The sequence below is a fragment of the Syngnathus scovelli genome, chromosome 6 (assembly GCF_024217435.2).
Source record: "Syngnathus scovelli strain Florida chromosome 6, RoL_Ssco_1.2, whole genome shotgun sequence".
NCBI classification, from domain to species: domain Eukaryota; kingdom Metazoa; phylum Chordata; class Actinopteri; order Syngnathiformes; family Syngnathidae; genus Syngnathus; species Syngnathus scovelli.
This window is the reverse complement of record NC_090852.1, coordinates 5,573,094-5,591,192: the sequence shown is the minus strand read 5'-3', so window position 1 is coordinate 5,591,192 and position 18,099 is coordinate 5,573,094. Positions and strand designations below refer to the sequence as shown.

The 18,099-nt window shown below is 45.9% G+C and overlaps 1 protein-coding gene across 2 annotated transcripts in view; it reads left to right on the top strand.

Moving 5' to 3' along the window:
- Window positions 1-316: 316 nt before the first annotated feature.
- The window catches only part of LOC125970669 (unconventional myosin-IXAb), a 46,483-nt gene continuing 28,700 nt past the window's right edge, over window positions 317-18,099 (top strand). For both annotated transcript variants that reach the window (XM_049723214.2, XM_049723213.2), the window contains exons 1-2: window positions 317-638; window positions 10,674-11,647. In XM_049723214.2, the coding sequence (XP_049579171.1) occupies window positions 10,745-11,647 (903 nt within the window). In that variant the 5' untranslated portion in view covers window positions 317-638; window positions 10,674-10,744. The remainder of the gene's footprint in view (window positions 639-10,673; window positions 11,648-18,099) is intronic.

The window sequence follows — 18,099 nt, the reverse complement described above, 5'->3', positions numbered from 1 at the left end:
ACTAAAATGAGCAAGCAGTGATTTGGGAGTGAATTATATTTTCATATTTATGTATATAAGTTAGGGATGAGCGAGTACAAATATACCAGGTATTGGGATCAGGCAAGTGGCCTTATTTTAAGGTTTTGGGTACTGATGGAGTATGTCAAATCTCGCTATCTCTCTCTCTCTCTCTATCTATCCAATTTCCCTCCGAAGTGAGCGGTCAATTGCTAGTCTAAATCTGATTTGTTATTGTGGTCGTAGGAGGGTTCCCCCCCCCTCCGCCCTCCCCCCTTCTCACCACTTCCCTATTGCATCCCACGCGTGGACGCGCGGCGCGGCCACGCGCAGTTGTGTGGAGGAAGCCTTGAAGAGAGGACGGCGGCGTGTGTGACGTGTGTGAGGTGACGTGAAGTGACGGCAAGGACGGCAGACAGATTCTGCCAGAATCCTCCAAACACACACACACACAGACACTGGAGCAGCTTTCCCCCCGGAATTTGATTCTCCATGATCGACACATCGGACCGGCGGATTGTGGCTGGCGTGTCCGGACGCACCGCAGTGGGCTCCGGCTGACTCGGTGGCGGTTGGCCGCTCTTCCTCGTTGCTCGGGCGGACTGGAGGAGGACCCAGCGGCGGCGGAGGTGGAGAAGGTAAGACCAAAGCCCCCTTCTCCTTCCTTGTCTTTTTTTTTTTTTCTTTTCTGTGCGGACATCATGTTGCACGCTGTCATCATGTCCACAGTCACATACCGCGGTTATGAAACCAAAAAGGTGGAATATGCTCCCCCCCACACACACACGCGCCCCTTGTCGCAGCCGCCTCGTTTGAATGTCAAATGGTTTTCTTATCTAACGTCTCCATGCGCATAGATATATTTTTGCTCTGAACAATGTGTGTTCATGTAGTCATATTGTCGCAGTCCCTTCTAAAGGGAGGGAGGGAAGGACAGAAGGGAGGGGGGTGCTTCCAATCTCCTTTGCAGCCGCCCCCCCAAAAAAAGAAATAAATCAAGCAAGGTTCTGATGTGAATGCCCCCCTCCCATTTTTGCAAGTGATGTTGCTTGAGGAGTTAAAAATGAAAGACTAAGTGATTGTAAAATGAAGCCGCAAATGCAAGTCATTCATTGCTAGCATCATATTGGACTCTCGCGGGCTCTCAAGCTGTTTGGGGCTTCTTACTATGACCCTCATACACTTGTGCCTTGAGGTCCAATTTTGCATGATTTTTGAGATGTGAACCATCTTTTGTCTGATTTATGTTTTCTTTAACTTGACATACAATGGTGGCCGTGACTCAACACGCGTCCCAACTAGTCCGATAGAAAGACTGGGGTCCAAGCGATTGTCACAAAAAAGGCTTCAAGTTGCATATTGCCCCTTCCTAGTTGAAGTTTAACCGTCAAACTAGCAAAAACAAAGATGCAAGACGTATTAGCGCCGTACAGAGGAGCTGAGACCATCTTCGTGTACACAATAGCGGCTGTTTATCAGTCTTGTGCTGCTCCCAGTTGGCTGATGATCAACTCGAAGGCTCCAACTTAAGCCACACTTTTTGTCCAGGTACTTCGACTTGGTTGCAAATTCCCTAAACAAACATTAGGCTCAGTGGAGACTCGTGTTCTTGTTGGTCAGCCGGTGTGACAACGCTGCCGTGGGCTAGTTGACAAGTTGAGACTGGCCATCTCATCCAGACGACACGGCGGCCCCTCAAGTCTCTTGTCCGATAGCTCACATGATAGACTTGCTCGACGGAGGGGGGGGGGGGGGGGGGGGGGCAAAACAGCTAGCCTGTGGCTATTTGTACCAAAATACAACCGTGACATCACATCGGGGCTTTAATTATTATGTTTAGTTAATTTGAATACATGTGATCCCCTTCACGTGGATGTCACGCGTTTTTTCCCAGAAAGCAAAAGCGCCAGCACTAACTGTCATTTAAGAAAACCCAGAAATAATTGGGGCCAAGCACGGACCCTTGTGGCACACCGGCTGTAGTAGTTCTGAATTTACATTCCCGCCTTTCCGGCCTAATCCAACGTGGATTTTTCAACGTTGGCATGTTCGCACGTTTAGCTCTGACGTCTCCCTGAGTTGCATGTGCACATGAGGGATTTTGGAGGAGGGAGGGGATAAGGGGGGGGGGCCTTGTCTGTGCTGCCGCTGCGTGGGTGACTTTGCAGGCCAGCTGCCTGCTGTCAGAATGATGTGCTCAGCCCGCCTTGTGCAGGCTTTGCCACTTACATAATAAGCCAAATGAAATGTTAATGTCAGCAAAGATGACGGCGCAATGAGGGTTCTCTCAAGAGCGTGCCGCTCGCAGTTTGGGTTTTTGTCGACCAAACGCACTGGATGACTCCTAAAAGACAACATTATGTACCTGATTGCAAGCAATTGTTCCCGTCCCCCAAGCTGCAAGGCCGCAATTCGGTTCCACGTGGACGACTATTTTAATAATTGAGTCATCTTTTCAAGTCATTGTTGCATGTAAAATTGTTCAAATCAACAGTCTGTGATATTTGTCGTCCTTTTCGAAAACGGACCGACCGTGTTTTGTGTTTCTTCAAAATAAGACATTTGCAAACATCTGCTTTGACTTTACAACATAATGACCTAAGCAGTTAACCGAATCGGTTCCAAACCGTTCTCAACATCAATCCTTCGCATGTTACATTGCTTAATTGTTATTTAGTTTTGTTCCATCACAAATAAACTTCAATCAAGTCGTTAGAAAACAATAACTGAGATGAAAATGGTTTTGTGCAAAATAAAATGTTATCCGATTAATTGCTTGCATAATCGAAAAATAGTTGACTGCGACAGTCTTGTTCTGACTGATGCCTTTAGTGCGGCTTGTATTTCCCAGTTTCCCTGCGTTGTGTTTAATGTGGGGGACGTCACACAAGTTTAAGCCGAGCATGTTTGCGTTGACTTTGGGCTTTCCGATTTCTGAGCACGACTCATTTTACGTTATGGCCGAGAATCGATTTCGAATTGGAGCTTTACATTTGCCGTCGAGCTGGAAAGTCGCCGGAGGTTTGTTTGGCGTAAGCTAACACCAAGATGAGGTCATGGCTTTGTAAACCGTGTTGGCGCCACGTTCCCGTATGTAGGTCTATTAATAGAGCGCCACACAATGCCACAGGGGCGGGGTCATCTTCATTTGATACCATCATTGTCATTTTCAGCTCAAATGTTTCCTTCAGGGCAAAACAAAGAATATTGCAGTAAAATTGGATTTGGTGTGTTTTAGGGCCACTCACTTCTGTCAGTGGCGCAATTGTCTTGTGCTCCATTTTTTTTGTGTGTTTTGCTTTAGGCGCTACTTTTGTTTACTCATTTTCTGCTTTATAATCATTTGACTTAGTGATTGTGGAATTTTTTTTGCCTCAAACCTTATCAGGTGAGCTGGAGTATAGTATGTACTGTACGTTCGTCTGAAGTTGTTGGCACAAAGAAGAGATCCGCCATATGAAGCAAATGGCGTCACGCTGGCTGATTAGAGTGAAGCGTCTGGAGACAATCAAACGCTTTGTAGCGCGGCGGCGGTGGTTGCAGTCAGATGATCAACATCTGCGCGTCGACTGACACTCGCCATTAAATGTCATTCGTTGTCAAAGATGTGCAAAACGTCACCCTTGGTTGAGGCTCCACTTTTACGACAGCCTGCGAGGCACTTAGCTTTTGGAAACTATTCGTCCTAGAGGAAGTCGCAGCAATCGGAATCACCCCTTCTTCAACTGCCGTGCGGCGAAGGCGAGATGCGATGGAAAATGTGATATTTGAACGTATTGCATGCAAATAGCTCCTCAAATAACGCAAACTTGATTCATCATCATAGTATTTTCCACTTGTGAGGAGCACCGAGCGCTCTGATTGGCCGGCTACAATGAGACGTGGGTGGCGATTGGTTTGTGGCGTCGGCTGTTGTCGTGGCGCTGAAATGGCTCTGTGCGTGTGTGTGTTGTCAAAATGGAGTTAATTAATTCAAATGAAGGCAAAGAACCAGAAACACACACGCACGCTTGTTGATGCCTAATCCCCATTTCTAATCCATCATGGATTGGTCTTCCATTGTGACCATCGTGATGATCTAATCTCACTTGATTGATTGTTGATCGTCATCACAATAATATTCATGAACAGTCGGCCTCGGCCGCATTAAATTGAACCGGCACTTCTTGTCGTTTATTGTGATTCCGTATTTGGACGATTTGAGACTCTTCGAGGTGCACTGGAGGCCAGTCAAAGTGCAAGTGCTGTTCGTCTTTGACTGACAGTCGATTAGAGCAAGTAGGAAGGACAGCGACTGCCATTGAGAAGAAGGCAAGCGCGCACGCGCACCAACAGTGGCCGCTAAATGGATTTGGTGGCTGGAAGAAGGCGGGGGGAGGGGGCGCAGCATCTGCACGCCACCTCTTACATGTTGTGTGCGTGTCTTTGTGATAAATGACACGTCTGTCTGTATATATGCATGTATGATGAATTTTGAAAAATGCGTTTGAGGAAAATAGGTCGTTCCGCGTTAGTATCACATCAAAACCACAATTGTTATTGTTGCGATGTTCCTATGCTGCGCTCAGCACGTGTACCGACATCGGTGAGGTCTTGCCTGCTAAACGGAAACATTTATCGCTCTGCGCACTGTGATTGGTTGGCGACCTGTCCAGGGCGCATCTTCTTAAGTGTGTGAACTTTGATATGAGACGGATACGCGTTGATGGCACGATGAGCTTTCGCTTGAACGAGATGTGCCCCGAGGCTCGTCCCTAATGACCGCATTCTTGCAACTGTTATTGATACTCGTCGTGGCGCTCTTTCCTCTCACGCATGCACACGCGAGTGTGTTCACGCGCTGTCATGTCACGTCGTGCAGGTGGCAACCATCCCGTCCGTCACACAGCCTCTGTATAAAACACACACACACGCACACACACACACGCACACACACACACACACACACACACACACACACACACACACACACACACACACGATGATGATTATTGGGCCAAGTGTTTCAAATGGGGTTAGGGTAAAAATGATGACTAAGCGTAAGTTTGGATTTCAATTCTTTAGAAGTTATTTGATGATGAGACTGCGAGTTAGTTTCAACTCGTTTTGGTTTCTCCATGACTAGGGGAAGCACAGCTTCTCTGATGATTTGGAGTAACCCAGGCAGGAAGTGATGCGACACGAGCGCCTCCAAAGTGGAAGTGAAAGTGACCACACAGCTCAACCAAAAAGAGGACCTTGACACTTGGATACAAAGCCCACTTTTGTATAAAAGCAGCAACTGTTTCTTAATGCTTCTAAACAATAGACACCAAGGCACAATTATTTAACTCATTCACTCCTGTGGACGTTTATACCCGTCGATCAAAATCCAACCATTTACTGCCATCAACAAATATGTCCGTCAAACACATGTTTCAACGTGTAGGCGTGCAAGAGGGTCTGTAAAATTTGGGTTTATGAATCAGTATTTGGCAAATAGCGCCATTGCATCGCTTTGTGTTTGACATCAGCAAGATTAATATCAGTGTCGGTTCTGGTTGACAGATAAAACTCATTCTCTCTACGTTTTAATCAGAAACCTGTTTTGTGAGTGTGAAACGAACCCATGTTGCACAGATGATGACAAAAGTAGGAAAAATGAATGAAGTCAAGTTCCTGTGCTCTGACAAAATGTTTTAGGGGCCAAGAGAAGAACTCTGACCTCGCTGACAGTTTCGGCTTTCGTCGGAGTTGTCGGCACTTCCTGCTGTGACGCGTCTAAAAACAGAAAAGTGTCAGCGAAGTAAGAGCGCAGTTGACCCTCGCATATTTGCAGTCTGGCTGATCCCTTGATAAAAGAAGATAGGACGAATGCTATATATATATGATCGTTTCCTTTACATCCCATAACATCTTTTTTTGGACGGAGACATTTGAATGCTGATCATTTCAGATGTTTTTTTTTCCCCCTATAGTCCCGCTCTGAAAAATCGCTTGAGCTTTTGCCACTTGTGACGTCATGGTGAAAAGGTTTAAAAAAAAAAAAAAAAAAAAAAAAAAGGTCATATCCGCACAATAGTGGGGTTTTCCCCAAGAACTAAACACGTCGTGCGGTTTTGAGCGCCGTCGGTCAATGTTGCGTCTCCTCGCGCTGAGTTGTTATTTTGTTGCGCTCCTCTCGAGTGCGTTTTGGAGCGCGGCCCAGCTAAATAATAAAAAAAAAAATCTAGCATGATGTGCTGCAGTGTTCCAAAAATTGAGTCTCATCTCAGCATCGATCGTTTTAATGCGCAGAAACCAGAAGTTGATATTGATCATTGTCCCCGCAGAAAGGCACGTGGCTAACCGGCGGATCAATGAAAATGATGGCGGTATTAGGGAGGCGTTAGGACCCGCCCCCTGCCCCCGCTGCCGTTATGGTTACAGTCAATACCTATGTTAAAACTTCGTGAAAATACAAAACTACAACTGAATCAATTACAAATAAAATGTAGAGTGCATAATATGAATTCTGGATCATTTATCAACGAAATCTAGAAAGCCACAATAATAATAACTACTACTAATAAAAATAATAATAATAAATACAATGAAAATAAATAATAATAAAACTATATAATGTATGCAGTATAAATAGAAGAGTTCACAAACAAAGTTGATCATAATATGAAACAAGTTCTTCATCCAATGAAGTGATTACATTTTTGCATTTGGCCCTCGTTCCAAAGTGTTGCTCAAATTGATTTCAAGCAAGTGTGTGGCGGTAACCATAGCAACAGATGCTCCCTTAGTGGCTGTCCCTTTTACAGGGTTGGGGTTTCAAATCAATACCTCCGCTTTTGGGATGATGTCATCCCAGAACAGGACGCTGTTGCAATATTAGTGACGCCACAATGCACTTTCGGACCTGCGTGTGTGTGTGTGTGTGTGTGTGTGTGTGTGTGTGTGTGTGTGTGTGTGTGTGTGTGTGTGTGTGTGTGTGTGTGTGTGTGTGTGTGTGTGTGTGTGTGTGTGTGTGTGTGTGTGTGTGTGTGTGTGTGTGTGCGCGCGTGTGTGTGTGCGTGTGTGTGTGTGTCTAGTGACATATTTTGTGTTGTTGTGGCATCTCAACCGAGCAGAGCCTCCAATGACTCGGCACTCATTTGTTGTGACAAACTTTTTATTATTCTTTTAATCTGTTTAATTGTGTGACATAAGATAGCAATTCCGTGAGTGAGTGAGTGAGTGAGTGAGTGAGTGAGTGAGTGAGTGAGTGAGTGAGTGAGTGAGTGAGTGAGTGAGTGAGTCGGTTAGTGCAGTGTTTCCCAACCACTGTGCCGCGGCACACTGGTGTGCCATGAGAGACGCTCAGCTGTGCCGTGGGACTGTCCAATATTAATTACGGAGCGCATTGTAAACAGGATCGCCAAACCAGTGGTCAGTTCGCGCAAGGCCTGGTCAGCCACTTGCTAATCGTGCATGTGTGGAGAATCGGAGAATCTTGAGATTTCAGATTGTGTCGATATGATTGTATTGCATCGGCACATATTCAGTTTATGTGTGTGCTGCTGTGTGCTTTTGCTAACAGTGACAGACACTATGATGGTTGTGGTGCGTTTGTGGTCCGATGGAAATCAGAGAATGCAGTTCAACCGGAGAACCTGCATTGGATTTTTCACATACGTAAAATAAGCAGTCAAGTCGAGACTCCTCGACTGTGATAGCCACTCAGCTGCTGTCAGAACAGAAGAGCGTCTTTAAAAGTGACTTTGTTCTTATTGTTGCAATATTTATAGACCTAGTCTAAAACAATAAACAAAATCACGTTGATTCTTTTATTTTAATCACAATCACTTTAAATAGTTTATTTCTTACACCGTCTAAAACCTTTTTAAAAAACTGTCACTTTTATTTAAAAAAAGGAATACAATTTAAAGAATATTTAGTATTTATTTCTATTAAATTATTCGACTCTCCATACATATATAGGAATAGGACTCTACGTGTTTCGTTGTAATATAACTGATTTTAATATAGGAGCTTAACAGATTTTTGTTGGCGGTGTGCCGCGAGATTTTTTCCAATGAAAAGGTGTGCCATGAATGAAAAAAGGTTGGGAAACACTGGGTTAGTGTATGTGTTAGTGCATGCACGTGTAGTTTATGTGTTTTGTGCCATGATGTAATTCCCGCAATGATCCATTTCTTTGAGTTTACAGTATCAGTCTGAGTTTGGGCTCAGGCAGGAAAACACACTTCCTGTGTCAAAAGATTTGAAGTGCAGTCCGTGTATGTTTATATATGTGCGTGCGTGTGTGCGCGTGTGTGTGCGTGTGTGTGTGTGCGTGTGTGTGTGTGTGTGTTGAGGAATGCTGAGATTTGGTGTTTATTGCTGTTACACTGGTGAGAACTGAATGCAGGCCGCAGAGCAAGAATGAGGGAGGGGAGCGGAAGAGGAGGATAAGAATGATTCAGACCAGAACTGGTTTGTTTTTCAAATGAATTTATAGTATAAAGGCAAAAAGAAACCAGGAACGTTTTGGTCTTAAAGGACATCTCAATTTGTTTTAGTGTTCACATAAACAACAGACAAATAGCTTTTCTGTTCCTAAAAGGGACACGAGAAACCCACAAAAAATCCCAAAAATTAATCCATTGCGCTTTGTGTGTGTGTGTGTGTGTTTTATGGTTGTCGAGTGGATTTTGAGAAGTCAATTCAGTGGGACTCATCGCTTATGACCCCGCCCCCTCCTCACATCCCCTAAAAAAATAAACCATTACTCGAAGTAGGGCTTTAGCTTTATCCTATGGTAATCTGTAATATCCTTTATTTCCAAAAGGGCATCTTTACATTTCTGACAGCTTGTTCTCCAGAAATTCACAGTAGCTAGGGCAGCTGCTAGCGTACATTTTTACTGTCGCTGAAAATTCTTCATGTCCACACATTGCCTTTAATGGCAAAGTCGCCCCTCCCAACATGGCTGTCACGGCGGTTAGCTAACTTGCTACAGCAACTCAAACAAACGGCGATATGCTCATCAGAGGCCTGCGTCTTGGGGTCATGAACTCTAGCTTAGCAACCGTTGCTATGTTAGCCTGCTGATTCAAAGCATGATTTTTTTTTTTTTTTACATAGAATTATTCAAATAAGTACATTAGCAATTACAGCTAGCCAAATGTTTGTTGGCAATCTGCGACAACATGAAGGTTGTGAGCGATTATTTTGAGACCATTGGTGTTGTCTTTGTTGAGTATCTTTTACAAAAAGCAATTTTCTGAACACTGTGACCTACCAAAATTTTTAATACATGTTGAATTGTTTCTACTAGCGCACGACTGGTGTGACTCGCAAGGCCGACATTTGAAGTCAATGAAGAGCTTGTCACTTCCTTGGGTCATCTTGTTTGTCTTCCATTTTGTTCCTTTTGGTCGCGGCCCTCAGTCGCTCACTTTATCTGGTTTTGGAATCGGGCCCTGTATAGTCGCGGATCACAGTCGGCCTCTTTGTCGGCTGTGTGTTTGCTCCACGGAGGGTGGGCGAAGCGTGGAAGGAGGCGTGTCTCAGGAGCTCACAGAAGCTCCCTTGAGATCTTTGCTTGAGTTCAACCAAGACACTATTTTTTCCATAGGGGCATAGTGGATCGTTTACCAACCATCTGCTTCATAGTTTTGTGGTTCTGCGTTCGAATCCCAGCTCAGGCTTTCCTAAATGTTATGTTCTCGTTAGGTTCCACAGCTTTGGAAAAAAAATCCTGTTGGGTTCAGCAAAGTAAAGAAAACTACAGGAACTTGAACTATGAAAGCAGAAATGATTCCGAGGCCTGTGAAATTGAAAGCTAACTAATGTAGCGACATGTTGCCTTTGAAATAACCCTTGTACAGTATGTTGTAATCAGTCTTGTGCTTCATTGTAGCGACATTGGTCACTGCCCTTGTTAGCATCAATTAACCTTTGTGTGTGTGTGTGTGTGTGTGTGTGTGTGTGTGTGTGTGTGTTTGTGTGTGTGTGTGCGTGTGTGCGTGTGTGCGTGTATGTATGTGTGTGTGTGTGTGTGTGTGTGTGTGTGTGTGTGTGTGTGTGTGTGTGTGTGTGTGAGAGACTGGCCACTATAGACAAGGACGTGAGCGGTGAATTAGTCCATTGTTTGGCTCATTACAGCCACTTTTGTGCGGAAGGTGGCAGCTGTTAATTTTGGCACTTGGCGGGATTCTGTTCTCTGAGTTGTCACATGATCACACACGCGCACACACGCATAATGGTTTTACGGCAGTGACACGGCGTCAATGCATAAAGCATCTTGTTGTTGTGCATCACTTCATGTGCCTGCGGACTTGGTTTTCACCGCATTCATCGCCGAAGTTCCCTCTCAGCACCCCAACAGAGAGTTTATTGAGTGGTCACCACCATGTGACGACTCGGCTGGTTTCCCACGATAGATGCTACTTCGATTATTTCTGATTGAAAATGAGTGTTTGGAATGGATTTATTTTCACAAATAGTGAAAATACGCATTTGATTGACTGTAGTGCTGAATGATATTTTCCCAATAATATGCAGCCCTAATTGACGGCCAGAGAGAAATGCATTAATGAATGAGTTGTCAATAATGAAGCAAACAAATTATTATTATTAGTTTTTTCCAAATATTTTTAAAAAAATTCACCAGTATCCCAGCACGTGCTTTTTCACCAACCAGGCTTTGTCTCCTTCAGGTTGGGATGTCCTGAGTTGCTGCCAGCGTGCCCGGCGAGAGCGCAGCGCTGATGGGAGCGGCTGTGCCACCATGAGCTTACAAGATGGCAGCTGCAGCTACGCCAGCAGCACCAACATGGCTGCCGCCAGCGGCAGCATGCGGCGGCGCCTGGAGGACCAGGAGTTCAGCCTTCGCGTCTACCCGGGCTCCCTGGCCGAGGGCACCATCTACTGCCCCGTCAGCGCCTGCAAGAACACCACAGCGGCCGAGGCCATAGAGTGCCTCATCGAGCGGCTGCGCCTGGAGCGCACCAAATGCTACGTGCTGGCCGAGGTGAAGGAGTTTGGCGGCGAGGAGTGGATCCTCAACCCTGGCGACTGCCCTGTGCAGCGCATGATGCTGTGGCCCAGGAGCGCCTTGGAGAACCGCGGTGGGCTGGGCAGCGGCGACGATTACCGCTTCCTCCTGCGCGAAAAGAACCTGGACGGTTCCATCCACTACGGCGGCAGCCTCCAGATGTGGCTGCGGGTGACGCAGGAGCGCCGCCGCATGGTGGAGCGCGGCTTCCTCCCCCAACCGGCGGGGAGCGACCCCCCGACGGATTTGTGCGCCCTCCCCGAACTGACGGAGCGCGCCCTCTTGGAGAGCCTGCGGGCACGTTTCCGCCAAGAGAAGATCTACACCTACGTGGGGAGTATCCTCATCGTGGTCAACCCCTTCCAGTTCCTGCCCATCTACAACCCCAAGTACGTCAAGCTCTACGACAATCACATGCTGGGCAAGCTGGAGCCGCACATCTACGCCGTGGCCGACGTGGCCTACCACGCCATGCTGCAGCGTCGCCACAACCAGTGCATCGTCATCTCGGGCGAGAGCGGCTCTGGCAAGACGCAGAGCACCAACTTTCTCATTCACCACCTGACTGCCCTCAGCCAGAAGGGCTTCGCTAGCGGCGTGGAGCAGATCATCCTGGGGGCGGGGCCCGTGCTGGAGGTAAGACTCAACGACGCTGCACTTTTTTTGGCGTCTGTCCGAGCAAGCGCAGTCCTGCCTCAAGCCGTGCTTTGGACATTTTTTTTGTTTTGTTGGTGTACTGGTGGGCATATATTTTTTATCCTCTGCAAAGAACGATTTGGATTCAACCCACCCAATCAGCAACCTAGAATAAAATTAACTCAATCTGCTCAAAATCGGCATAGCGAGTTAAAAAATAAGACGGCAAGTAATCGTGGCTGTAAATGTGCTCTCTCCAGAACCAAAGGCTCATTGGACTTCATTTAGTCGGTCGGGAATTCCCAGCAGTCCGGCTGGCGTGCAGCTGCCTCACTCTCGTTCCCGGGGCTTCACTTCCCGCTCGTATGTTCTAAATTAGACGCGGAGGTGACAAAAGCCCAGACGACATATAACGAGAAGGCAGCAGGTTGGTCCTCTGGCCTCGGGATGCCGCAGTTTGTGAAACAGATTAGAAAGCTCCCGCGGCCTATATTTAGCGCGTATGATATGACGAGTATATCCAGGCTATGTGACCTAGAAACCGAGTTTGCTCAATCTCTGCATTGATGGCACAAAAAAAAAGATCATGAAATGGTGACTAATCCATCCTGGATTACAAAACCAAAAATGGATTATGGATTATGAAAAATCATTGGGGATGTTTTGCGAGGTGATGAAACAACCCGGTCAATTCAGGACCTTTTTTTTTTTTTTTTTGAATTGTTGAGTTGAGCTGTCAGGATGCACGTGGAGGTGTTGTCCGCACGCAGCGCTTGATGTTGACGGGCAATTTGATTGCTCGCTTGCTAGCTCTTTATTTACGCTTCATCATCTGGCAAGCGTCAAGGGGGCTGACAGCTGACAGCTTCCAGTGCAGCTGCTTGGCGTGAAACTGCTCAATGTTGCTTGGAAATGACGACACGTCACAAATTCTTTTTCTATTGCGATGACTTCACGGTCAACACCGAAATGAGATGATTCCCCCCCTCAGCAACTGTTCAGGCAATGTAACACGTCGTCTGCATGAAGACACTTTGCGTGGTTCCGCCTCCAAAGTGGCAACAGATGTCTCCTGAGGCATCAGGTGTTTGAGTCCCACTATTACTCTAATTGCCATGTGTCTAAGTGATGCCCGTAAGTACGCACGTTGGAAGAAACAATTAGTTGGCGAGAGCTCAATGTCAATGTTGTCTTGTAATGGCTCTGTTGAACTTGAGATGTTCACTCACGTTTCTGCCTTGACTTGTGTTGTTTACCAACCTTCTGCAAAAGCTTTCTGGGCCGCCGAGCCCAATTGCGCGATGCTAACCGAGTCCAGATGACAGCCTGCTGTTGTGGCCTCTCGCAGAAGTGCCCCCTCCCCTCCCCCGCCCCCTCCACCAGATGCTTCCCATCCAGATGTCCTCAGTGCACTAAGGCAGGCAGGCCCCCCGAGGGACACGTCCTGTCTCCTGCGGCTGATGGATGGTTCCAGGTAGTTCCCAGGCCATCCTCTCTTTTTGCGGCTCCAGAAGGTGGAGACGAGTGGCCCGGGATGGAGGACAGCTCCTCGCTTTCACCTAGTCAGTCTCGAGCTCGGTGTACAGTTACAACACCAGAAGAGGTGAACTCGCTCACCCGAGACAAAAGGAAAAGGCTTTCGCAGCCGCCTTCCATTGTGCCACTTGTAAACTTCCCTCTGCTTCTCTTACCATATCATTGTCTGCACTATGCTAGCCGATGCTATGATTCGTACGTTGTGACGGGACGTTTTGATTTTCCAGGATTCTCGTAGAAGTGATCATTGATTGGTTAGCGCCGTTACATGGCTACGCGTTGACGAACCGTCACTGATGCGCCGGCACAACTTCCTGTTAGCGCTTCCACGCCGGTAATCCGTGTCCTCTGGGCAAGCCAGCATTCTTCCCCAAACATCTGTTTGCCAGATTATGGTGCTCACATTCTGTCCTTCTCGGGGAGCATTCCTGCTTTGCGTTCTCAGGAAAGCCCAGGACAATTTGACTGCAGACAGCTGCGCGGCGTGGACTCGCTCGATCCGAGTGGGATGTTGCGCATTGGAAAGACGTGATGTAGCGACAACACGTTTTTCACTGGTTCTGGTAGAGCACGTCTTTGTTTTTGTTTTGATCTTGTTGAATGGGAATTTCCCCATTTTTGTGACTGATGATGTTATCGTGGTCTATCTTTAGATTGATGTGCGATTGGAATGATGACTAGAATTGATTTAGCTTGTAAGAAGATTAGTCAAGATGCTAAACATGAATGAACACATGGCTAGAGCCAAAGCAGTCAAGTTGCGCTCGATTCCAAAATAAAAAACAAATCGCTGTGCTATAAAACATTGTGGTAAGGACAGAGATGATACAATATGCCAATTTCCATTTTTTTTGGTCTGGAAACATTGAGTTTTTCTTTTCCTGGTTTAAAGACCGCTAACATGGTCACCATTGTACATTGTGGCACGGCTAACTGTAGACTAGTAATTAAAAAGGTTCCAAAATGTCAAGCTAACACAAAGAACCAGCTGGAAGTTCTGAAATTGGGCTCCCATCTTCTGAACAGATGAAGAAAAAAAATCTTTCATCTGTGCCCCGTGGCTCCCCTGACAACTTATTGCTTGAATGTTTTATGCTAACACGCTACATGTTCCCTTTGCGCAGCCAACTCGACTTTGGAATAAGCGAAGGAAGTACACGTGTCGTAACAGACTCGAGTGGAAGTGGCCCAACGCTCCAAATGGGCCTGATTCAATCGAAGCGCCGCTGCCGCCACCGCCATCAGAAGCAGATGCGATTACAAGCATTAGCTGCAAAGAAGCCATCTGGGCCCCTTGCGCTAACTCAATCTTCCGTTCCAGCTACGACCAGCGAGAATGTGGCATATCGGTTGTTAAGTCAAGACGTATGAAAAGTCTCAAGCGTCCTTTTAGTTATTTTTGAGAATGAAAATGTGAAAATGTGTCGGTGTGTTTTTTGTTGCCTCGGGCCTTTATGTGCCTCAAGCTAATCATGCTAAATCCTTCTGCTGGAAGAGATAGGGCAACTGTTTTGGCTTTCATTTGAAATTCAAAGCTGCTTAATCTTCATATGTGCCGCAAAATCAAAATAAGAAATTAAAAAAAAAGACAGCCCCTCCCTCCACCCCACAGGCTATTGTGATGAACAATGAAGTTAATCATTTAATGATTTAATCTCTTTAGTAAACCTTTCTCATTTTTGAGTCTTTATTTTAAATAATGGGGATTTCCATTTGAAATATTCCATCAGTGTTTGGGTTATCATCGGCATTATGATGACCGACACCCATAAGCCCTCTTGTATATATTTTAATTTGTATTGAGATTTATAAGTGATGATGTTCCAAATAAGACGTGTGCTCACAATTGGGCACGTTAAGCTGCTGCCCCACCTAAATCTAACCACGATGCATGAAGTCTGTATGAATGTTTCATGAAGTCGTTTATTTGAATTGATAAACTGTTCATAATGGTAGCCTTATTGTTAAGTGGTTTGTCAGTCAATCTTTTTAAAATAAAACTTGACTTGGCACGGACCTGCGTTCAAAACAAAGAGCTAGACGATGTGGCTCAGGAATCTGGTTAGGATGATGTGTTCGAGGTGACGTGTTCCGGGCATGTCCCAACTGGGGACGACCCAGGACACGCAGGAGAGAGGGCTGGAACCCGCTTGGGATCCATCAAAGTGAGGCCTGCATGGTCCTCCTGATGGTACAAGCAGGAGATGAAAGCCCCCCCCCGAGGGATGAGAGCCGGTGGCGTAATCCTCAAAGGGCTGGCGAGGGACACGTGATGGGAGTCATTTGTATCAACCCAGTGCCCCACTTTTGCTAGCAAAAGTGCTGCTAAGTATTTTGATTCATTTTAGGAACAAAAGATATTTGACGGATAGAATCATATGTTGTATATATTTATCAGCGATAAAAGCCAATATTTTATTTTTGGGTGGCCGGCCCACATTCTTTTGTCATACTCGAATCGATGCACTGAACATCAGCCCAATCCTTTTTCCGCATGCAGAAGCAAAACAAGCGCCATGTGTACTTAGCTGACCTTGACATGAGGCAGAAAGTGGAGCAAACAAACCCCATTCCAAGTCCCGATGACATTTGATTGATGGAAAATATTGGTTGATGGAAAACAAGGGGGAGTAAAGTTTGTCTTCTTCTCTTCCTTCTTTCACCAACTTTGAAAGGGGCAAAAATGGGTTGCATTTGGCTGATGCGTGTTATTGTACATTTCTCCGTGCTCACGCATGCTAATTGCATGCATTTTTTTTCCATAACAGATTAATGAAGACGCCCGGTTGATCTGCGGCGTAAAAACAGAATTTTGGTGCTGTTATTTCTGCTGCATGCTTGCATGCGGCCTGAGATAGGCAGAGCAGGGAGAAAAAGATGGCAAGAAGAGAGGGACAAAAAAAATAAAAAGGAAATAATGCATGGTGTGCCAATTTTCCACATAGTCTCTCATCCAAGACAACAGGAGATACTTGTGTCTTAATCGAACACCTTTGTAAGCCCCCTTCATGCTTCCAACACGGCGCGCATCAATGTATCGAGACGCGGGACCAGAATTCCACAAGTCCTTCCATTTTGGCTCTTGTGCACTGAGTTATGAACTCACCGCCAAAAGACTCGCCATCCAAACTGCAGCTATTTGCTTTGGACGCCGACAAGTAGATTTTTGGACTCGGCGAAACTGGAAAGTGGACTTGTTGGCCAAAATCGCACTAAGTCCACCATGTTTATGTCATGAATTATAAAAGTTTTTTTGGAGTGATATGACCTGAATAGTAGTGTTCCAATTGGGCTTTTTTGCTGCCGATTCCGGTGCCGATTCTCCATGAGCGAGATTGGCCAATACTGATTCCGATACCGATCACACGGCTGCACATTTTTCAGTTTTAGAGCCAATTATTTTAGGTGGTGATAAATCTGTCAATTATTTATTTCAATTAACTCATTCAGTACCATTGACGGTTATAAACGTCAAAGATATTAACTGGGTTGGCGGTGAATGAGTTATTTCAGAGGGGAAAAAATATTAATAAAAAATTGTAAATTGTGAACATTCTGCCATGATCATGTGGTAAGAAGTTAAGCACATCATGCTAATGCTACTCGCTAACTTTGGTCACACTCCAACACATGCGCCGTCCTGGCTAGTTCACGGATGTTTTAAGTCTCCTCAGTATGATCTTTTGTGGTTGCCATGGCAACAGCAGAGGTCCTCTTTACATCTATATCGAGTTTTCCGACAACGGCCCCGCTGACGCAAACGTCGGTTCGTACGAGCTGTCAGCTGAGAAATGATCGTGCCGTCGAAGTGTGGGAAGATGTTTATCATCTCACCACCGGGGCGAAAATCCCCCAAGCCGTGGGCAGTGTGTCTCGCCGGGACGCTCTAATGACCTCTCGGCTTCTTGACAGCCGTGAAATACGGCGAACAACTCAAAATCTTGCGGCGAGCTCGTCATGTGAGATTTTCCTCGTCGCTTTGGACTTTTACACCACAACTGGAGAGTCTGCATCTCCCCGGTCAGACTGCGGTTTTCTGTGACAGACACATCTGCTCTGAAGCACCAAAGGTTTCATTGCTCGGTCTCGCTCCAACAAAGCTTCGGCACTAAATTAAATGCTTCTGACTGCGGGCTTTGTTAGACAAATATTTCATGGTGTTTCTGCTCCCTCCCATTGGACCAAAATGGCTTTTTGAGCCAAATTCAGAGCAAGGCAAATAGGTCATTGTTCTCTACTTCCGTTCTTCTGATAAAAAATTCTCCTCGCGAATGAACTTGAGAGAACTAAAAGTATTGTTGCCCTCCCAAACGCCTTCAAGTCAGGGATTGTTCTTCCACACCAAATTCATCCAAGTGTGTTTGCAGAGCCAGAGGCAGAGGCAGAGCAGAGTAAAATCTGGTATAAATTAGTACATGGTACTAATGGCTTGTATAGTCCAGACATGATTTTGTTTTCCAAATACGGTCCCAATTTTGAGTGGCGTTCCTCAGGGAATTGGTTCAAGTCCGCTCCAAATGTGTTTCGTACATCCAGCCTGAGTAAGAACCAGTCAGTCACAATTATTAACAAAGTTCCTCAGGGATGCGTTTTAGGTCCCGTTGTTTTTGATGACGTCTTATTTTTCCCATGAAGGCGTTAGACAAAAACAAATGGTCAGGCTCTATAGTGGAAGCAACAACGGAACACCGTATGATGTTTCATGACCTCATATAGCATTTTTTTCCCTCTATATGATGTATAACTAGAGCACCAATGCACAGCATGTGCCACACTTTGTGTATAAAGCCTCCACCCCCACAAATGAATCATCTCTGGTTGCACTTATATACGTGTTGCTCTCCCGAGGGGATTAGCACTCCACTGCGGGATTTTCCCACACTACCTCCTGGCGTAAACTCTAGCGTTTGCCGTCA